This window comes from Strix aluco, chromosome 3 (genome assembly GCF_031877795.1).
Source record: "Strix aluco isolate bStrAlu1 chromosome 3, bStrAlu1.hap1, whole genome shotgun sequence".
Taxonomy (NCBI): domain Eukaryota; kingdom Metazoa; phylum Chordata; class Aves; order Strigiformes; family Strigidae; genus Strix; species Strix aluco.
Window position 1 is genome coordinate 106,554,123 of NC_133933.1, and position 23,566 is coordinate 106,577,688.

A 23,566-nucleotide genomic window follows, 5' to 3' on the forward strand; every position below is an offset into this window, starting at 1 on the left:
TTATGCAAGTCATTTTACTAAGAAAGCTGCTAGTCTTAGCATAAAGGACAAAGTTTGAATCCAGACTGAGTGACTATCAAATGGAAGTCTTTGATTTTTTTACAGGTACTGTTAATACTAAATAACATATGTAACATTAATTTCTGAAATCCAAACTGTTTTGCAAATGTATATAAGCTTTTATATTTTTCTCATCTTGGACAGCAGAAAAGACAAAATGGAAAAGCACCTCTATCGTTCAGCCATTTTAACATTGACAAGAGCTTCCAAATACACTGGCACACATTCCAGGGGAATTTTCTTGGATTAAAAAAATCAAAATGGACTCTATTGTTTTCTTTCTTTAAACAAAAAACCTTGTGCAAACACCACATGTTTTTGAAATTCTGACCAGCTTGGCTCATGGTTACCGAGTGAACTGGGAGCTGAACTTAGCAGTTGGAAAGTATCTACTGCTGGTCCTCTTTGCTCAGAGCACTAAATCACACTGTCTCTAGTCCCTCCCCCCATCTACAGCCCAGCATTACAAAGGTATAACTGGCGGTAATCTCCAATTAGACTGAGTCAAATCGGCATAACATTTGATCATCTGAGCATCTTCTCTCCACAAAACTGTCCACTCTGCCGCCTTTCATCCAACGCATAAAAGAGATCTACAGATCCGAGAACCATGTTTCTGTCACCTCTTGTAGCCCTCCTGTAGCTCTCCTTCCATTTTTATAAGTGAATTTGTCTCAACTCATATGATAAACTCTTGGGAAAAAGGACTCCATAGGTTTATACCTTATTGTTTTATTTAAGTTACTAATATAATTAAAAAAGGACAATTTCCCAGAAGTAAACTAGTTATACCAACTAATGGCTTTATATGGTAATTAAAAGGACAATAAAACTAAATTATAAAACATACAGCCTCTAGCAATTAAAGCCTTGGACTATTGAAAATCACTAGATAGAATGAAGAGCAACTAGTCACCCATTTCTTTGCTGAAATAAGTACTATTTTAATAGCTGCATGTGAACAGACAGTAATAGCATCTGCTGATAAACCTTTCAAAAGACAAAACTAGCTTAACTTTCTTATATGGCTAAATGCAGAGGAACAAGTCTCACAGGTAGAAGGCTCACACAATTTTCTTGGTGAAGGAATATTTCATATAATCTTAAAATAATTATTGCCTGAGACTTCTCTTGAATCAACATCTCAATTTATATCAGAACATTACCCAGCTTTTCCTTTATGCCCAGAGTAGATTTCAAACACATGACCAAGGCAAGAAAAAACAAAAGCTTAGAAGCAACAGGTAAGTCTTGGTATGAAAAGAGATACCTGAAAGCTTCTCTCCTTTTCTCAGATAATGACTTTACTACTTACAGGTTAAGAGGTTAATTCTACCTGTCAATCTTGCCTAGCATGTAGTTTATGCATGGTAACTCCTAACTAATCATCTTTAACTGTATGAAAAAAATTATTTCTTGGCAAAATAAGAAATTGCAAGGGATTGCATGTTCAAAATCATGATTTATTGATGTATTTTTAATCATGTAGTTCCTTGCAAAGATACACTGTATAAATTATGGAACATGTATGGAACAGTTCTTTCCACAGCTTTCACATTTTAGTCCTCAAGTTCAGTTCAGTATTTTGAAATGAGATGTTCAAAGGTAAATTATGTAAAATGGCTTTAAAAAAACTACACTAAAAAGCTCCAGTTCTTTCAGAATCCAAGATACATATATAATAAGCAGCATTACAGTATCTGCACTACACCCCCAAGCGATATATGCAGGAGAAGCAGCATACAGTACCTGCACCAAACCTCAAGGTACACTTCATGATTAGCAGTACACAGCACCTGCACATCTACAGCAGCCTCGAAATTTATCTTAGTACAACAAATGCTCAAGGGGTTTACAGCATCTGTAGCAAGGTTAGATGAAGGGTTATAATACATTATGACGTCCAAGTGAGCCCTGCTTACCTGTGCATTCAGAGCTGGTCAATGCACAAGCAGTACAGACCAGCATTCCCCCACCACACTGTGACACTTCCCAAGCAGAGCCACGTACCCTGCAAACTCATCCTGCAGTACAAGAGAACAACTCGCTGCCCATATCCCTCGCCCCTTCATGCCCATCCTGTCGAGAAGGCAGGCTCCACTGAACTTCTATCAAGATCAAATTACATGTGTGACCAACTGACATCACTGCACTGGTGGGGATGTACCTCTGTGGTTAATTTTTATACTCCATGATTGCTTGCCCTTGATTGTTTTTTCTTAAGGTTGATGTTGACAAAATGCCAGATCTTAAAGGCAAACAAAGTAAGTTTAATTTAAAGAAAACATTTATTTGAAGTTCTTTTAAGTCACACAATTTAACAGATATAAGACAACTTTTCCCCTTCACATTTCAAGCCTTCACCAGAGACCACACACACTGTCCAATGGACAGTGAGATTTTCCTGTAACAATTCCTTTTGGACAAGCCAGTGTCCAGGCTGACAAACACTCACATTTTAAGCCGACTGATTTATAAAATCTGTTTAAAACCAAACAAAACGAACAAAACTTTGTTATCAAATTCTTGTCACAAAGTAAAGGTGTTTAATACTCATAAGCTTGATCTCAAAACAAAACCCCAGCCATTCATAATCAAATAGAACATACTGCCTTCAAAAAATTCCCCAGAATTTTAAAATGTTCCAAATATATACACATTTATAACTTAAGTGCTCATTAGCTACAACCTTTTTTTCATGCAAGAGTTGTGAGAGGAGAAGGTGTTTCTTAGAGCGGCTTTTCTGAAAATGCAGTAAAACTCTTCACTCGTGCAAAGAACAAAGGGGTGTACATTTTGTCAATGTCGAAAGTAGTAACAGCTGTCTCACCAGTCGATCTGCAAAGAGTATTGTAAAAGTTAAATTAGACACACGTTGCTGTTTAAGTCCCTCTATAATGCAATCATGTTCCACAGTACAGCGTGTGTAGCAAACTACAACTAGAATCTAAATGTCTTTCGTACTGCCTTGTTCTAAAAGCATTTGAGTGTTCACTGAATCACACTACATAGAATACACTTCTAATTTTTCATCAAAGAAACCACTTTCCCTTCCATTCTTATTATTAGGTTCAAGACTTGAAACAGTGCAGGATGTCACTCATGTCACCATATTAATACTGAAGTAAAGAATCCCCTTCCATTTGTTTCACTTAGAACCCTGAATTCAAAATGTTTGTTTACAGAATATTGTATGTTTACAAAACTTTAAATAGAAGAAACACATGTATTTCTGAACATCAGTGACAAAAAGCATACATCCTCCTAGCTGTGTTTTATACTGAGAGGTACAGCAGAACCTGAGCAGCACAGAAACTTCATGCTGAAAAGAATGTCTGTGATATTGCCACTTCTTCATAAATTAGGTATGAAAATATTACTTTTTATAAAAGAATTTTTTCTGTTTATGGAAGTTACCTATACTCCCAACCAGTGATAGTTTACTTTCTAGATTTTACATACTTACAGCTCAATAGCTGTAAAAACACTATAAAAACACTGAATGTAGCAATTAAGACGTCTCGAAGACAAGGCCTAAATCCACCCTAAATGCCAACAGCAAACATCTGGACAGCCAAGCTGCCAGTAATTTAGTGTCAGATGCAAGAACAGTGGCCATGGCTCTTGCTTGATCAGTGATCAGAACAGCTGGTCACATGCCCACATTTTGCACTGCTGGATTATACAGTCTCAGCATTACAGTTCTCACATGATGGGTGCAGCCACTTCTAGTTTTCACATCCACAGAGGAAAAGAAATACACCTTAACGAATATGTTTTCCACACCTCTTTACTAGCACCACACTAAATCATTCAACCTTGACTCAGTTCTGAAATCAATCAAACACTGTGCATAAATCCTTGAAATGGCTAAAATACTGCAGTCCTACTACTTAGGAAACTTCCCATACCATTATAAAAAGTTACTAAAATCTTGGGATGTCTTAAAGTTCCTTACAATATATCAAATCAGGACCAGCTACTGTTTTCTGGGCATTTGTTAAAGCCTCGTGTCTCACAGTCTTTACATCTTCTGTACTTAGTGCAAATTAATGTCACCTGTGTTTCTATATTTAAGTATCCTTCTTTGATCTTACTCTCTATTTACTTACTTGTACGTTATGTGACAAGAATGATGTATCCAGACAAGTTTGTTGAACCTCTGGCGCCCACTGGAGCACAACTGTAGTCCTACATGAAAACTGTGATCTGTTTCTTGTGCAGGAACACGGCGGAAATACCTGTATTTGTGGTAGTCAATTGGTTTCTGTACAAAGAGAAAAGAAGTTTCATGACTGACAAAGAACATATTGTGCAACTATTTATCCTGAGGCCTAACTAACCGCGAGGACAGATTGTTTCTCCTTGAAAATACATCAATTTAGATGTTATGAAAGAAGTTTTCACAGAAAGTAAGACAAGCGTGGAGGACACCACCCAAACTATGCAAACTCACTGTAAAGCAATGTAACACTTTAACTCTTCACAAGTTTCTCTTGACAGACACTTCATTAATCAGAAAATTTTGTGATGTGTATGTAAGTTAACCAAATGATTTGGAATTCAACTAATGAAGACTGCTTATTTAGTTTTATGTAACACCGTAGAACGTAACCGCGCACAGTCAAAACTGATCTCAGAAAATGACCTCTTCATCCTTCCCTTCTGTTTGCTAACAATGTTAAAAAACTACCTAATAGCACCACACATGGCAATTAAGCCTAAGGGGGAGAACCACTGCTCAATGTGAGCCGGATATTTATCTGTCTTAATAAAAATACTATTACAGATTTGGGGAAAAAAAAGGTCAGATAAATCACCATGCTTATTCATATTTTATTTTTAAAACATTTTTCATTTTTAATCCCCTGGTGTAATGCAAATCTTCAGGTGCCTTAAGATATTCAGTCTGATAAAACACTTATTAAAAAGCTCCCTCCTTAAACTATTTTTTCCTCTATTTTATTTTGCTACCTACCTCTTCCTTTTTCTTCATTATTACAGCAAATACTTTGGTTTGATTGTCTGTTTCCTGGGAAAGGCGATAATGGCCAAGCAAGATTGCATCCGTTCTGGAAAGTTAAGAGGAGGATAGTGTCAAGGACATAAAAATATTCTCTGTCTCAAAAGAGTGATGTACTTATAATACAAATATCAGCAATGAAGACTGCATATAATAATGAAGGAAACTATTTTTTATTTCCATTTAGTAAAGTACCAAGCTCACTGAGGATATGAAATGATTAAAACATTTTTGGATGGTTGCTTTTCATTTTCCCAGACAGGACAGTAAAGACAAGTTAGTCAGTTCCATCTAGCCTTCTGCTAAATATTTTCAGACCTCTGGTGAACAGGTCAAACCTGTTCTGAAGTCGCAAACGGTTTTCTAAGTTTGTGCCAACATCAAAAAGAGATCAAGCAATAATTCCGTCATATCCCACCAAAATCTTCACTTTCCTTCAGTCAAGGAAGTGTGAGAAGGCAGCCAATAACAAAATAGTATCTTTAAAAGGATTCTAAAACCACCAAGTTAATCGCATGTATTCTTCCATCTACTTCCTTTAAAGGTTTAAAATCACATAACCTGCAAAGGAAATCTAATTACAATATGAGGACCTTAAAATGAAAAATATCTTGGCATAAAGACCCAAATTTTTTGTAGTTCTCAGAAGAGAACTATAAACAACTATAACACAATATAAATAACATTGTATTTTTACTCTTGTTTTGCTAAGCCAGGATATAGAATATGAGACAAAAGTAGATAGAAATTGCCAGGTAAAAGCAAGATGAAAACTGTAGAGCCAAATATTTTATTTCAATAACCTTGTATTTTTAGTCCGTAAGCGAGGAACTATAGAGGGAGGATCTTCAGGAGTTGTTAGCATCATAACTTGACCATCTGGAAAGAATCTCAAATACCTGCAAAAACATAATTACACAATACAAACCTCGAAAACATATCCTTTTTCTGTGGTGGGGTTTTTTTTTTTTTTAAATCACAGGATGTTTCTCAGAAGGATATAGAACTTAGCAGGTAACAGGATTTGAAAACACATTTCTTCACACATGATATAACAGGAAAAAAGAGATCAGAAATCAAAAGAGAGTTTTGAAGATTAAAAGATCAAGTTATGAAGAGTTATGAAAGAGGGCAGAAGTTCAGGAGTTTTGTCACCTCTAATCAAAGCAAGAAACCTACCCTGGAACCAAAACTGACCTCAAGTAAGTTTCTCCATTCCTTGCATCAATTGAGACAAATGCAACAAAATCTTAATTACAGTATCAGTACAGAATGGACAATGTCATATGGACTTTTTCACGTTCTGGGATCTGATTAATTTTTACAGTAATCAGATACTGTGCTGATGTTTGTGAGACTACAGAAATAACCATGTGATTCAATGACTTCTGTTAACAGTTTCCAGCCTCAGAAGGGACAGAATTGAACAATAAACGCTGGGAACAGCAAGATGAAGAACAGCAGGAAAACAGGCTGAGGAAACAAATGGCAAGGTATTTATAGCAAGTTGAGAAAGCCCAGCCTCTTGATTATTTACAATTGATTACAAATAAGTTAAAAGACAATTTTTGTATAATCACTTGTTCTCCCTTTGCTGAAAACCATTATTATATCAGAAATGTAAAGCAGAAGTGATTTGGTGAAAGAAATCTGTGGACGAGTATTACTGTTGGTTTTGTATAAGTTTTATCCATGTGAAATGGTATAACTGAGGATGAAATGTGTTTCTAAGCCCATCTCTCCTTATCATAATAAATCCTATTTCTTAAGACCTATTCTCAAAAAAATATACATAGCTTTACACACTGTGGCAGTTCCATTGAGTTTCACAGAATTATTAACGTTTGTAATATCAAGGGCTGGATTTAAAGAACTTAAGAGAGAGAAACATTTCACTCACTCATTGTACTACAGTTCTACCTGTAATATTCCACTTGGTGCCACGCTCTATAGAAACCATCAAGAGATTGTTCTCCTTGACGTATGTATTTTGTCTTGCTGATATATACACCTACAGGAAAGGAAGATATAAGCATACAAACAAAAATTAAGTACATAAATTATTTAAGATGAAAAACCCAATAATCTAAAACTTTTGAGTTTACTTTTGTTACTTAAATACATGAAAGCTTTTATTTTCGTCCCTTGAACTCTTCTGATCTCTTAACAGATATGCTCGATTCAAAAGCCCAAAAAAATTCAGATTAGGTCTAACAAAGTCATAAACATCAAACCCACCTGATTGCTTCTGTCATGGTTACATGCAGTTGAAAAACCAAAACTATTTCCAAAAGTACACCTTACCATCAAATCGAACGCGAGGCCTTTCCAAAAACATTTCCCTCCAAGAGGCATATGGAACAAGTTTATTGCAGCTCCTGCCCCATATTTTCAAACAGACTTGATGCCAGATTTCAGGATCTCTAGTGAAAATGAGAAAAAAGCAAACCCATAACTTTCCTGCAAACCTTGTTTAGCTTTTATATATCAAAGTAACACACTCCATTATTTAGGTTGGATGCAACTGAAAGAAACTTTCTTGAACAACAATAGCTCGTAATTTAAAATCATTGACTAATGTGCTTAATCCTGGAGCATTTGAAAGCCATTTCCTCCTTCCAGTGAAATTCAAGAATACAATGCCATTTTCAGCCAATGGCCATATGAGGATGACAACACAACAGACATTATTTTGGAGACCTTGCAACTCTGAATTTCAAACAAGGTAGAGCAAGTGAGACTTTCAGCAACATTTTTTATTACCATGAAGTCATCTATCTAACATACTATTTAGTGGTGTATTCAAAAGCTGAACAGCACTGCCAGAAGCATAACATGAAAATTGCCATGAGAATAAAAAGCAGGACATAGTCCTGCATGTACAATTTAACAGCCTAAAAGCAAAAAAAACCCAAACCCCACCTTTCCAACACAGACAATTTTGCTCTATGGATTTATTATCCACCTGTACATACTGTTCACATATGCTTGAGCATAAAAAATCTTTTTCTTCCTTAGAACAGAGAGAAGCTTCACTCTAGATAACTCATCTACAGTACCTGGCGCAAATATAAAATCCTCGACAAACAAGAGATAATTGCTCTAATGATCTTAGGTCCAAGTCACTTGAAACCACCCATCGGAAAATGTACATGAGTACTTCCATAGGCAACACTGCAAAGAGAAAAGAAATCCTTGTTAGATGATAACTCATAAATCAATACATTATCTATAATTTCAGGTTTGACCATTACTGAAGTTCTGACTTTCCATTAAAAAAAAAAATCTACTTTTTCACACTGTAGCCAGATGACAGGGAACAGAAGAAATATCTTTGATTGAAAAAGTCACTATAACAATATAGTCACTATAACTATAAAAAGTCACTATAACTATAAAAATCACATAACAAAAGAACAAAAATCAAGAGCTGAAAGTGCATTATGGTAAGATGACAGGATAAAACATAGCTTTAAACCACAAATATCCACAACTGTAAGGTGTTATAACCAAAATGCCACATATACATTGCAAATCCACAGTGCCTGTGAAGCAGTATTTTCTTCAAACTGACGTAGTGTGTAACATTACTTCAAAGCATACTGCTTTTGCATGACAAGCTAAATAACCTCAAGTCACGTTCAATATTGGCTAGGAGGTCCTAAGAACAACCTATCCACTATGAAATTGATATATCACTCTATATTTTGTGGTACAGGTCCAGTGATTGAAAATGGTATCACACAGCATTGTTGTGTTGAAAGACCTTCTAATGTAACACAAGATAAAGCCAGAATCTTCATCACAGCACCACAAGATCATATGATACTTTTCCTAGCATTAAAAGTTCAGTGAGAAAGATCTGGGTAATTAAGCCAACATTCTTTCTAATAACTTTCTGCCTCCCTAAGTCTCCTTTGTTGTTTCAGTTGGATATAATTTTGTTTACTAATCTTATACCATCAGGAATTACACTTCATTTATTTTCAACTACTGCTGCTTTCCATAGCCTATGGCTTGAATTGTATCACCACATGCACTTAAGTCTGGATGATTTTCCTCAGTATAACTGCTTTGAGATCAAATGGAGAAAATAGCTGAGTGGCACAAAGGTACATGTAACAGTAACGAGCTGTAAATACTGTGGTAGAGACTGCAATTCAATAGAATTCTGATTTTTAGTGAAAAAACATGCTTCTTAAAAAAAACCTGCATTGCTGCACTCCCACAAATCTGTCGAGATTGTTTTTGCTATAAAATACTAAGAAACTTAAGTTTCACATTTCAGAATACTAACATGATAAAAAGTACATACACCTCATTGGGCACCAGTTTCTGTATTCATTTCATGAATCTGATTTAATTCTTTGTTTTAGTATTGAGAAGTCATAAATTTGCCACATTGCCTGTATTTATAACCATTAAATTAATGTTCCGGTATAAACAAAAGTTGTGCAGATTATTTCTACAAGGTAGAAAACAGTCTCTGGCAACTTATAAACTCATTGGTTTGTGAACTCTTAGTGCCTTGGAAAATGTGAGATACAAAGGGTTAAAAATCTCTTACTAATGCTAACAGGTATACATCTTCCATATAGTCACCAGTCAACATAGTCACCAGTCAGCCAAAGGCTTTATCTATTTTATCATCCACGCTTCTAAATTTCTAGTAAACTAGTGATTGTTAAGACACTTTGCTTCAGATACTGGGCACACCCTGTAGGAAAAATATTATAGCATTTCTGGTGAAGAATATTATCTTGGTCCTAAGCTTGTGTAAAAGAAAAAAAAACTACTATGAAAAATTGCTTATATGCTAGGGAGGAGAAGTAAATATATTCAGTATCTCAGTTACACAGCAGAGGTCTGATCCTGTCCTGTACTAAGGGTTAACCAGTATTCTAAGATTATGAATGTCAATAAAACGTGAAATGGAACACAGGAAATCAATTCAGCCAAATCAGTTGCTTCACATTGTTTCAGTTTTCCTTGGGCTGATGAGGTTTGTAACTATTGTACTACTGTGATGACCAAGAGAAATTCTTTCCATCCTACTAACTTCTGAAGCAGACATCGTGACTTTAACAGTTTTCATTCTGCTATAAAAGTCATTAAACAAGATACTGTGACACAGGACTGGCAGGAAGGCAGAAAATAAAACCAGAAAGAGACTAAGATTGTTGCTCAAAAGAGACATCTCCTGAGATCATTTTATAGTAATGTCTACAACATCTTGACTTTACTGGCAAAAAAAGAAAAGATGCTTTCCCAAGTGTACAATGCCACAGTTGCTAAAATAAATAAATAAATCCTGTTTTCTTTATGTTTTGACTTGAACAGCTTGCTACATTCACTTTATTTTCCTTCCTTGAACAGAACAGAGATTTCCAAGAGCAACTGATAATTGCAGATGCAAAACACACACGCTTTAGAGGCATCTGACTTTAAGAGAGTTCATAGCTTATAAACACTCTCCACAATTTAGATCTCGTAAGGAAGTCTCAGGATAAGTGTCCTAGAACTGAACAGCACTGAAAATCACTACCCTTCAAAAGTCTTTCTAGCTACGTTATATAGTCTTGCTGAACCTGAAAACACATTTGTTGTAAAAATCTGAAACAGAATCAGATAAAAAGAGGAAATGTGAATATGCATGTTCTTCACAGAACAACTGTCTTTTACTCACACTTAAGAACTGTAATAAATATTTGCAAACCAAAACAAAAACACTCACATTTCATTTTTCCAAACATTAACTAGAATAAAACTGGAATACATTTACTTCAGCAAGTCTGTTCCTAGAAGCTGCTACTTTTAAGTATGACTCTGGTCCTGAAAAAGTCTACTTATAGTAATACTACATGGAAAAGCTTGTGCGATAAAGGCAAAATCATGTATGAGAAAAAGGTATGTTTAGCCAGTTGATGATCTTTACATCTAACTATAAAAGTAAATAAAAAGACAGTGTGTACATTTCTTTAAACATGGCTTTAGAATGAAGGAGACAAATGTTTTAATCCAGTGAAACATCTCTAAATTCTGCCTCTGAACCTTACAGTGTATCTTAACTCATACCTGAGATATGGGTCTGGCTGACATCAACCTCAGGCTGACAAAGTTTGACTGAAGATTCCTGAAGAGTTAACTGCTGCTGGAAATCTGACAGGAGATCAGCCATTTTGTCATCCTCTTTGTTATCCTCAACACTAGAAAAGGGGGAATGCCAACACTGTGACAGCGGAAAAAACATACCAACACACGTCCTTATCTTGTCATTAATCTGCTGTCTCACCCTCATTCAATATAGTTGTTTCCTCTATGTTTTCAAAGCAATTTCATTTCATCGTATGATAAAACAACTACTGCAATCTTACCAAGTTCATTTAGATTTTGCTGGAATACATCTGACAGTAACTACTTTTTCATTTAATTCCAATTCCAGTTTCTTTCTGGATTTGAGAGTTCACTGTTCACTGTTTTTAGTGAAGTCACTGAAGAATTGCTTGACCCCATGAAAAGACAAATCTCATCTTTTACTTTGTCTAAGATAAGCCCTATGCAGGAAATAAATTATCATTGATAGAAAGTTGTATTTTGTAATCTTTGTCACAATGTAAGATACTGAAAACAGTCATGGATTTTTTTTTTTTTTACTCTTGCATTATTTACCGAAGAGTGATCCTCAGTGGGTTTATTCATCAATAATGAAAGAAAATTGCTTTTTACCAATTCTGTAAATAGGCAGACATAAAAAACTTCAGGAGCAGGAGTTGTATGCCATAATACGATCCTTTAATAGGTGCACGCTTGCTTGAACCAAGTAACCACAAACTACACATCTCTCCTTGACCTCATCACAAAACACTCTTTTCCCTGATTTGGTATACAAGCTAGCTAAGAGATCTTCCAGTCACTTTTTAATATTATTCTATTCTACTCTAAACAAGCTTAATAGAATGAGCTGAGAATATAAGCAAGCAACTAGTAGACCTACCAATGGGTTTTAAAGTATTATAGAGAAGACAATTATGTTTGGACCTGTCATAACTAAGCCTATGGTTTAGGCTGAACATACCTTCCTTTATTTTGATGAATATGATGGCCAGTCCCAGTACCTACAGGCCACACTGTAAATTCTTGTTTCAAATGTAATTGTGTAATTTGTTTTTTTCTCACCACGATTGTATGAAACACCTACAACAGTAACTCAAAAAGCAAAAATACCACAGCTAGAACCTCATGAAAAAAAACACCTCTACAAATACTGCCTTTAAACAACATTTAAGAGTACTGGCTGTTTTTTCCTCACTGTCATGTAGTGCTGGGGACAGTGCAGCAACATTTACAAAACTGAATGAAAATTCACAGAATCATAGAGTCATTTAGGTTGGAAAAGGCCTTTAAGATCATCAAGTCCAACCGTAAATCTAACACTACCAAGTCCACCACTAAACCATGTCCCTAAGTGCTACATCTACACATCTTTTAAATACCTGTAGGGATGGTGACTCAACCACTTCCCTGGGCAGCCTCTTTCAATGCTTTATAATCCTTTCAGTGAACAAGGTTTTCCTAATATCCAATCTAAACCGTCCCTGGCACAACATGAGGCCATTCCCTCTCGCCCTATCACTCGTTATTTGGGAAAAGAGACTGACACCCACCTCGCTACAACCTCCTTTCAGACAGTTGTAGAGGGCGATGAGAGGTCTCCCCTCAGCCTCCTTTTCTCCAGGCTAAACAACCCCAGTTCCTTCAGCTGCTCCTCATAAGACTTGTGCTCTAGACCCTTCACCAGCTTCGTCGCCCTTCTTTGGACACGCTCCAACACCTCAGTGTCTTTCTTGTAGTGAGGGGCCCAAAACTGAACGCAGCATTTGAGGTGCAGCCTCACCAGTGCCGAGTACAGGGCTAAGATCCCTGTCCCTGCTGGCCACGCTATTTCTGATACAGGCCAGGATGCTATTAGCCTTCTTGGCCACCTGGGCACGCTGCCGCCTCATATCCAGCCAGCTGTTGACCAATACCTCCAGGTCATTTTCCTCCAGGCAGTTCTCCAGCCATTCTTCCCCAAGCCTGCAGCACTGCATGGGGTTGTTGTGACGCAAGTGCAGGACCCAGCACTGAGCCTTGTTGAACCTCATACAACTGGCCTTGGGCCATTGATCCAGCCTGTCCAGATCCCTCTGTAGAGTCTTCCTACACTCAAGCAGATCAATAGTCCTGCCCAGTTTGGTGTCAGAGAGGATTAATGAAGGGAGTAGAGACAGTAATGCTAAAATAAGAAAATAATCCTAAGAAAACCAAGATTTTTACATGACTGTAGTTTATCACCCAGTATTTTCTAGTGCACAAATACACAGCAAAGATTTCATGCTAGTCAATGCACTCAGAAACTGAAGTAATGGATGTAAACAAAGCACTTAGCTCATCTTACTCTCTTTTATATTGAGTCAACTACTGCACTGAAGCTGTACTGCCCTGGGACAACAAGACTGAGCTAGTAATACCACATGGACACGGCTGTACTCTCCTCTTTCGTTCTCAGTTTTAAAACCCTTGATTTCTGGTAGCTATCACCATCATTTATGGCTGCTACCATTAAGCAGTGAATTGGGAAGCTTTGTTTCATAAGCTCGTCTTCACTACGCTATCTGAGCTGTAACAGAAATTTTGGCCTTAACGTGAATCCTGTCCTCAAATATAAGTCCTGGGCTCAAGTTAGGCCAACCTTAAGCCACTACACATCTGGTGTGTTGAGGCTAGGGGTATTCTGATCCTGGTAATGATTCAAGTCTAGACTACTCAAATTACAGTCTATGAGCTTCTTGGAAATGCTCCCACTTGGCTGTGTCAGTCAGCACAAGAACAGTAGTACATTCCCTTGCTTAATTACGATGCTTATTCCATGGTACAAAACTTTTCCTAATTGATCTTTTTGCCATCGACAATTTTGTAGATGATTCTAAATGTCTAACTCATAAATCTGATATCAAAAGTAATAAAGTGACTGATGCTTTTTTTAAGTAACAACATAACTATTTGTAATCCTTCAACTTGAATTTAACTAGCTCCAAACAAGCTCGTTAACTTCTTTGAACTACAGTACAGAAAAATCCTCCTTGGACTAATGCTTCTGTAAACTTTCAATGAAGCAGTCTATTCAAATGGAAGTAGACAAATTTTGCAAACGTTAGGAGACTTACAACTGCGTACCACAGTAGAGCATTCATATGTTTTAGAAACAAAATTTCAGGTTTCAGTACTTCTATGCACTTAATTAGTAAATTTTCATACTTACCACCTCTTTCCAACTCCATCACCATCTGGGGACCGTGTATAGGTGATCTTAAACTCTATGTCAGGCACAAGCTGCATGGCTAGACGATAAAATTTGATGGCTGAAAATAAAGGTTTAATGTTTAAACATGTCTGATGCCTATACTAGCTTATCAAAGCAAAGATTTTTTCCAGAGAGATGGTGAAAGCACTAAAAACATGGAATATGCCTTTGCTAGTAAATCTTAGTCTAAACTGATTAGATTTAAATTCAATACAGAAGAGAGGTACATTAAGCACCTATTTTCAAAATTAAAAACTTCATGTACTCTTTCAGAATGAAAAGCTCTCTAGATGTGTTTCAGCTTTTACAGATTTACAGCTTTTACAGATTTACTACCACAAATTCCAATTACAGACTACAAGATTTTACAGTAAAACATTACAAAGTCCTGATTTAATTTGTTGCCCAGCACGTACAAAGTTTCTCAAGAAGTTGTAAAGATTTTAGGTATTATATTCATAAGTAACCATGAGGAACATGAAAAAGAATTTGAAAGATGATGCAGGTACCTTAAATCCCTGGTATAGTAGTCATTCAGACATACACAACATTATAAAGGTGAGAAAGATCAATAAAATATTGTTGTAATTTTAAAACTCCAACAACAGACACAAAACAAGCAAATTTTACTGTGCCAAGCCCTGGAAACTACAGAAGGCACAGAAGCAAGCCACTCCAAACATAGAGGGTGAGGAATCCGGCTGGAGGAAAGCAGCATTTTAAAAACTTATGTAGCAGGCAGAAGACTATGGGGCATGAAGGAAAAACTGACAGATTTGGTTTCTTCTAGCACGCAGAGAAAGTAATTCTGCCTTTAACACTCCAAAGATGCTACAAACACTGAGTAGAGAAATAGGAGAATCACGCTGTGGGAACGAACTGTTATTTAAGCTGCAAAATGTCTTCCTTCTGAGTTAAATTAAGCAGATCAGAGTTAACTGCATTCATTGTATGCACATTCAATCTGTTTTAATACTGGTATTAAGATCATATATGTATGTCTCTTTGTATTCCCACATGGTGATACCAAGATCAGAGGGCAACACTCCCTCAGTTTGGACCCTTAAACACAAAACCCATAAAACATCAGTGAATGCGGAGCTCAGAATTTGACACACTACTAAGTCTGAGAAGCCTAAGTTTGGGGCAAGTAAGCATTCCTATTTCCTTGAGTTCATGTCAGGACCAGTGACTGACAAGGATGAGGATTACCAGCAACCAGCTAAACAGAGAACAGTCTCAACTTTAGCATTTAATCTTTCAGCAAGGCCTGTACTGTACTTAAACATGAACAAGCTGCTACACATAACTGTGTCACAAACGTCAGGTATCAGCAGATTTCAGAGGCAGGCTGAAATGCCACTTGGATTCTGGTGACCTGGGCCAGGTCAGCAGATAGAAGTGTGGTCTGAAAACAGATGTCCCAACATGTGCTCAGTAATATATCTGTGTCTGGCATGAGACTTTGGTCTCTAAGGTCTCATACAGATCTAGGTGTAGAAACCATTTAGTTTCTTTAAATCTCAAATCAAATTCAACTGAGAAAGAATGGATTCATACTCACGTAATCCAAATACCTAAAACACCTTTGTGAATGCAACTGTTAGAAGTTACTACTTCTCTGCTGCTATGTTTAATACACAAGGAGTGCACTCAAGCAGATGAAGCTATAGCTTTCATTTTATATACATAATGCTTAAATATACTGCTTTTCTTGTATATTTATTTTTAATTTACTTGGAAACTGTTGGTATGAAAGAACCTTCACAATCTACTGCATGATTTCCTAAATGGTAGATTACATGTCAGATTTAGTTCTGACGTCTTTTTTTACTACGCATTTAATTCTACACCCAACATACAAAATACTTTAGCCTAAAGTAATTTTGCCCTGTAAAAACATGTAATAAATTAGAAACTAAACCAACTAATTTTATTACCTACTGGGGACTCATATTTCTCTCAGTTCATTTGAGATCTGGAACACCAGCCAGAAATTTCTTGCAAGGGAAGGAAAACTCCCATGGTGGAGAGAAAATGTTTTATTCAACAGGTGGCTGAGTTCAGGAGCTTCCAGAGTACTCTGAGTTTTGCATATCTTGACATATTTTGCATCTGCACCTTAACTGAGGTGGCCAACACCTCTAGTCGATGAGCAGGGTGGCACGCATGTTCTGTGTTACTTTTTTTTTCATGAAAGAAATAGAAAACTGGTATCTCTACTACTGACCTACCGGACTTGAAGTTAGGACAGTCTTCTTACTCTATATATTCTGAAAACTAAATATGAGGAAGAGAACTTTAAATTCCCATTTTTACTAGTGCTGATAGCAAGAGGGCAAGCAAGCTAAGCATCTTAAATATTTATGGCAAACCTCATAAAATAAGACTACCAGATTTAAACATTCACTTCAGGAATTCTTAAAAAGGCTACCTTAGCATGCTGTGTAAATTTAAAAAAACCAAAACCCAACCAACCAACAAAACATTCCATGGGTTCAGTAGTTCTGTACAAAGTGGAATGAACAAAAGCGAGCACAGGAAACGTAGTGCATTGCCTTGATTAATTACTATGCTTATTTCATGTTACAAAAGCCATATAAAGAAGCATGCTATATGAAGAAGCAATCCAGTGCTTCATGAAATTGCTAGATTTCAAGATACTTTTGTTTTGTCTGAAAGTTAGAAATTCTCTCCTTGATCTCACTTTAGCTTCATCTCAACCTTAGAACTGTGACATGATGGTTCCTTTTATAGTAAGTTTGTTTGCTTATCTGAATAATTGAGCTCTCGAAGTACTATTAGCCTGAAGTTCACTGGCATCATGCAGTCCTGCACATAAACCAGTATTAGATTCCTCTGCAATAAGGGTGTTCATTGTAGACTTCCATATTACCTTCGTAAAGGGCCCCATTTTGTTCTTCTTCCACTGCCTTCAGGAAAAGCTCTTTTGCCTGCACAATAAATCACACAGAACAATTCTTAAATTCCTTACAAATACAAGCGCATTGTCACTCGACTTAGAATCATTTTTCATCTTACCTACTGTACTCTATGAAGGAGATTAATAAAATAATTCCCTAAGTAGAGTGAGAAGACATACTCATGTGCTATGAGACATAACTGAAATTCCCAGTCAACAAACTATCCACGTTCCTGTTACTCGCCCCTTATCTACAGTCTTTCAGAAAGCAGACTGGAATGGTGACAAAGCCAAGCATAGAATCTAGAAAAATCAGCGTAGGATTATGGAAAGACATTAGTACAGAGACAACAGGTTGATCGCACCTGTTGTTTCTCTAGATTTAATTCAGCATTAGCTTTTAGGACAGTTACACTGCAATACTAACACACACCAAAAAATCCCCAAATTATACATCTCTTTTCTTGTACCTTTTCCTCTTTTGCTATCTCCTGCTTCCCTCTGGCATCTACAGACTTTACTCCAGGTCCTCTTGAAGATGCTCTGCATGGCAGAGGTTCCAACCCACTAGAACTCATACCTGGGGCAAGCTCAAACATCCACTGAGCTCTGAACATCTGGAGCTCTGCCTAAAAAAATCCAATTAATTGTGATTTAGCATCACATATTCAGACAGCACATCTTCTGAGGAGAAATTATAAAGTACAAATACAAAAAAGAATTTCAAAATTCTGCTTTACACTTCCAAGTCTTAAATTGTTTCAGTGAGTTTAGACACAGAGTTAGCAATTGTTTTATAGCAATTTTTTTTTAAAAGTGCACAAGTACTTGTTCAATCTCCTTCAATAACATAAGTGCTTTTATCTGGACTGTTCACCTCAGAAGAAAAACTGATGTTTCAAGAAGTGGTTGTTAGTGCTATGGTTATGATCAAAGACTCCAGAGAAAAGTATTCTGTCTAGACATGATGGTTTTGTTTATGCAGAGTTATCTTAAGCAAGAAGTCAATTAGCTCTTGAAATGAAAATTTAGAAAACCTAATTTTTTGTACACAAGCATACTAAGCTTTATAATAATCAAGACTGTCATTTATATAATATACAAATAAGACCTTACACTTTCTTTTAAAAAGAAAGGACTATGCTCTGTGAAACAAGTTATAATTCTTGCCATGCTTTTTTTTCAGGATCTTTGAAGTTACAATTTACATGCCTTTGGCAATCATCACAACTTCTGGGGAGCAACTACACAGAAATATAGTACTGTAAGAGAACATACTTTTCTATTAGACTGCTTTTATCAACTTTCTGCTCCAGAAGAGAGTGACAACTTAAACTGGAATTTGATCCATACAAAAACTGCTGTCCGATTTCTACAGTTCTTGAAAGAAATTCCACACCTGACACAAACTTTCTTTTCACCTATACAGATAACTGAAGACTGAATTTGACACTTGGAACACAATGCCAAATCAATCTATTTCATTTTTGGAGGGGCAGATAGATTAAGCATTTGTCAGATCAACAAATGTGTGGTAACTAAATAAGAGTAAATAATGCAGCTTAAATCACAGCAGTACCACGTTTGTAAAAAAACACTAGTATGAGAGACATACCTGAAGATTTGCTTCACCGGATCTTTCATTGTCATCGGTTCTTACCAAATCAGAGTGACAATCTTCTTCAGCTTCTGCCTAGTAGAGAGCAGTCAGACATGATTATAGAGTCTGCGTAAGTCCCTATAGCACATTCACAAAGCACAACTGTCATGGACACACACACAAAAAAATTTAAGCATACTCCTCTTTTCCCCATCCTACCCATCTACCCCAAAGATCAATCTTAATTGATGATAAAAATGAATCTTAAAATTACTGGTATTGTTTGCACTTCCCCATTAACCCAGTGAAGTTGGCTTTTACATTTCAGTCACATCAATCCAACACAATCAGTTATGTATCACTTGAAAGCTTACATGCATCAGTACACTGCCATAATACCTGAGTAAATACACTCAATGTCTAAGTCAAAGCACAGAACCAAAGTTTCAGTATTAAACGGTAGTGTGCTTCATACAAGAAATTAAAATTTAATCACTATCTTCTCATTGTAAAAGTAACCAGTAGTTTTGATTTGTTTAACATTTACAAAAGCAGAAAAAGACTAGTGCTTTGCATAACAATAGATACTTTATGAAAATTATGGGACAATATGGGCAATTTCAAAAACTACATGTGAAACAAGAAATAGATTGTAAAAGAAAGTAAAAAGCTAGCGTGAGAGCTTGACAGCTGGTTTTATTTACAATACTGCTGTGATACAGGTTAAACAAATAAGACTTTAAATAAAACCTTTAACTGAACTTAACAGGGCTCTAGATAGGAGTTAAACAGGTAGTTTAAGAGCAAAACTTAAAAAGATGCAAATAAATTCTCATTGTGAAATATACTGAGATTTACGGAATCTGTACTAAAACAAAGGAAAACTAACTCTGAGCATCAGTGACAAGTCACTACAATGACAACAGTAGTAAGGTGCCAGTAAGGAAAAAAAAAAAAAACCACACAACAAAGACTAAGACATTTGTTCAAAGTTCTTCTTGCAGCTGAAGCATCCCAGTTTTTGTACCATTCTGCACTGAAACTCACATGTACAGTTCTGCAAGTACATAACGCAAAGTGAGATCATAAAAAGGTAAACCTGGCATTAAGATTACCACAACTACTTAGAGAAATTTTTGTTTCCCACTCCTTCCTATTGTAGATAGTGCTCAAAGACTTCAAGGGTCATTCTGTCAGTGAGATTCTTCCAAGTTCTCACAAAGAAATCTCTATCTCCTGCACAATCAAAGTGCAGAAATCAAAGCATTCTTGTACTCAGAATATTTATAAAATTTTTATAGTATCTGGAAGTTCATGATCAAACTACAGAATACTGGCAAACCTGACGGGAAGGCAACGTTTAATCTCTTTGTCTTGGTGACAAGCACCTCCCTGGAGTTCAACTGCAGCGGTTGTCTCCGGTTCCCCAAACAACCACAAACTTACTGGCTTGTCATCTGTAAACGTGTTTTCACTGATGTCTCAGTCAATTTATGTTTTACAACTGATAATGCAGACAGTGTTGGTTGGTTAAAGCAAAAAGATATTGCATCTGTTTCTACATTCTGATTTTAAGGCTGTCCATTCTTAATTTCTCAGTGAAGAAAACAGGTAAGCCAGAACGCTCCAAAGCACGAGCAGTGTTAAATCAGAGCAAGGAGTAAATAACTCAGAAATTTCATGGTATTTGATTGCAGGCAGTTAATGTCCTATGAGTTACAGCAGTCCTACCATGTTATTTTAGCATCCAGAGATTATGTCTATGCTGGCCAAAGGGAGATAGCCTAGGAATGAGCTAGCACTGAAATGGATGTCTGTAAATGCCTTATTATGGCACTGGGCTGACACAAATAAGGCCTACCTCTGCCTGTGCAGAGTTCAAGGCTTCTGGTTTGCAGCTGAATTATGTCCAGTCAGCTCTCAGTCTGGGCAGAATAAGCCTGGTTTTATCTGCAAAATGCAGTAACTAGTAATTTCTAAACTAAATGAACACACTATCTTCTTTATGTGTGCACTTTCTTATGCACACATAAAGGCACGCCCATTAAAACATTTAACTCATGAAGTCTGTAAATAATTTAAGAGCAAGAGTTAAAATTATTTAGAAGGTTATAAAGTTGGCTGAAGTTTACCTCATGTTCAAAACCTTTTTGTTTCAGTAATCTGTTCAAGAGTCTTGATTTTCCTCCCCTCATCTCTGTTCAACTGCTCTACTTCATTTCTGAGTCACAGTTGGTCAAGGTTCTAGACCAACTGCTTCCAATATGTTCTTCAATGTTCTTTAGGACTTAAATATGCTCTCAATCCAAACAAAAAGTACACCATACTATGAAGACCAAGTCCACAGCCTAAAAGCTGACAAAAAACATCACGAAGTTGATTACAAACAAAGTTCTGACTTTCGTCACTACCTTCTCTATACTGAGTGCATGTGTGATCTGAAGTCTCTCATATCAAAGGTGTGTCTGCTGGCAGCAGTGACAGCATAAGTGACTATCCCTCTAATTTACCAATAAAGCAATTTATGCACATTGCTACTGCATGGCTAACTGGACTCAAAAATTAATCTCTATTAACAACTTTTCCACTATTTATTTGATTTGATGAAACCCTACGGTTTTGCTAGAACAAATGAGTAAACACGGGTATCACTGGAGTAAGGATCTTCATCACCAGACAACTCACGAGACCACACCTAAAGCAGGTTGTAACTTGTATAAATTGGCTCCTTGCCCCCACTCTGACAATACCTGAATTGTAGTTATAGTTTCTGAAGTTCCCAGAAGGTTGTACTGTAACCGCTACTTAGTGGATAAATTTAACCTGTTCACCTTCATGCTGTTGGCCTTCCTCCTGCTACAAGTCAGCTGTCATACGGAACAGTGACTTTATCCTGCTTTAAACTGAGACATCCTTAGTGTGTACTGATCAGCTCAAATAATTTTCCATGTGAAAAGTGGTAGCCAGTCAAGCCACCAAAAGGTCAACATGTCAAAAGTAAATACCTGAATTAGACTGTGACCTGTAAAAAGAAGTCAGCTGATTCTGTTTTGTTTGCACAGCTTTAGAAATCATTTGCCAAATGCAAAACTAGTTTATTTGCACAGCTTAGTTTTAGTTGTTTTGCAATCACTAATCGCATGCTGATTTCCTCAGAGAACAACAATCACTTTCTAAATTGCCTGTAATGTCAACTCTTTCAACAGTTCAGATCAACAACACAAAGTCAAGATCAGAAACAGTTCAGAGTTGACTATCACCAGTTGAACTGGGCTACAGGTGAACTGTACAGAACTAAGGGAGAAGGAGGCACAACACAGCAAAACAGTGACTGATGGCTAACGTTCTTCTTGGTTTTATGAGAAAATGAGGAAGTCACTCCGTATTTCTGTCAATGCGGTAGAAGCAATGCTGTTCAAAAATAACAGTTTTAAACACGGTGGCAAGGCGTTTTAAGAGCTCCGGAGTGATTTAAACAGTTTAACCAATGACCAAGTTCTCATCATGAATACCTGAATCCATCTTGAGGTGCAGTCAGACAGGCAATACTGAACCAAACAGTATTTCTGGTACGTTAAATCACAAAAAAAGTAGAGCCTGGCCCACGGAGTCGTTTAAATTACCAAGCGACTTTATGCCATCTGTTTTTTGAGGGAAGAAAGGGAAAGGTAGGGCACGCTCATCTGCGATGACACAGTGATTTGTTCAGGTGTCTCTACCGATAGCTGGACCGGTGCTGAATCAAGCAGCTCCGCTCATCAGCCCAAAACCCTCTGCGGAAGGGGCCGTGCCTCCTCGCGACGCAGTCCCCCGGGGTGGGATCACGGACGGGATGGCGGCACGCTTCCCACAGCCATCGCCCGCGGGCAGGCGGCCGAGGCAGGGCTGCTCGGCAGCAGCGCGGCTCGGGGCCGCTCCTCCCGCCGCCGGGCACACACCCCTTGCCGCTGCCACCGCCCCTCCCTGTCCCCCCCGGCGGCGGGGCGGGGACGGGCCGGGCCGCCGTCCGCCCGCACCTGCCGCGGCGGCCGAGCCCCCACCGCCACCACCTCCCCGCGGGGCGCCCGGCGCCTCGCCTCCCCGCCCGCCCGCCCCAGGCCGCACCGCAGCGGGGAGCGGGGCACGGCCGGCCCGGGCCCGCTCACCATGCTGCCGGCGCCCGGGCGGCGCTGTCCCGTCCCGGGGGTCTCTGCCCCCCCCCGCTCGGTCCGTGTGTCCTCCCCGCGGGGGGAAATTAGCAGAGTTCTCGGTCGGAGAAGCGCACCACGCAGCGGGAGTAACTGCGGGCCCTGCGTACGGCAGCCATCTTCCCGGCGAGTGAGGGGCCGGCGGACCGGGAGCAGCGGAGACACAGACCAGACAAACCCGCCGGGTCAGAGCGCCGCCTGACGCACGGGCCGCTCGGAGCGCGGGGCCGGCCGCGTGGACTACCCGTCCCAGCGCGCTCCGCGGCCCCGCGGCGGCTCCCCCGCCTGCAGCGGCGCGGCGCGCTGCCTGCCGGGAAGCGTAGTCCCCGGGCGACGCCGCCGGGGGCTGCGGCCGCGCCGGCTGGGAGGCGGCGCTTCCGCGGGCCGAGCCCGCCGGGTGGCGGAGTGGAGCCTGCCGGGAGCTGTGGTC

The 23,566-nt window shown here is 38.3% G+C and overlaps 1 protein-coding gene across 4 annotated transcripts; it reads right to left on the reverse strand.

Annotated features, from left to right (window-relative positions):
- Nucleotides 1–2,329: 2,329 nt before the first annotated feature.
- On the reverse strand, nt 2,330–23,295 carry FBXO9 (F-box protein 9). Of its 4 annotated transcripts, XM_074819894.1 has the most exons (14): nt 23,095–23,251; nt 21,082–21,304; nt 18,965–19,042; nt 17,820–17,978; nt 17,323–17,380; nt 14,385–14,484; nt 11,159–11,289; nt 8,143–8,257; nt 7,388–7,506; nt 7,004–7,094; nt 5,887–5,982; nt 5,039–5,132; nt 4,173–4,327; nt 2,330–2,898 (listed from the first exon to the last, which is right to left on the reverse strand). In XM_074819894.1, exons 2-14 carry the CDS (start codon nt 21,142–21,144, stop codon nt 2,790–2,792), a joined length of 1,368 nt encoding a protein of 455 aa, XP_074675995.1. In that variant the 5' UTR covers nt 21,145–21,304; nt 23,095–23,251; the 3' UTR covers nt 2,330–2,789. The 4 variants fall into 4 exon arrangements, with proteins under 4 accessions (XP_074675995.1, XP_074675998.1, XP_074675996.1 ...); XM_074819897.1 differs by lacking the exon at nt 21,082–21,304 and having other exon boundaries at nt 18,965–19,038; nt 23,095–23,295; XM_074819895.1 differs by lacking the exon at nt 21,082–21,304 and having other exon boundaries at nt 23,095–23,261.
- Between the last annotated feature and the right edge of the window lie 271 nt (nt 23,296–23,566).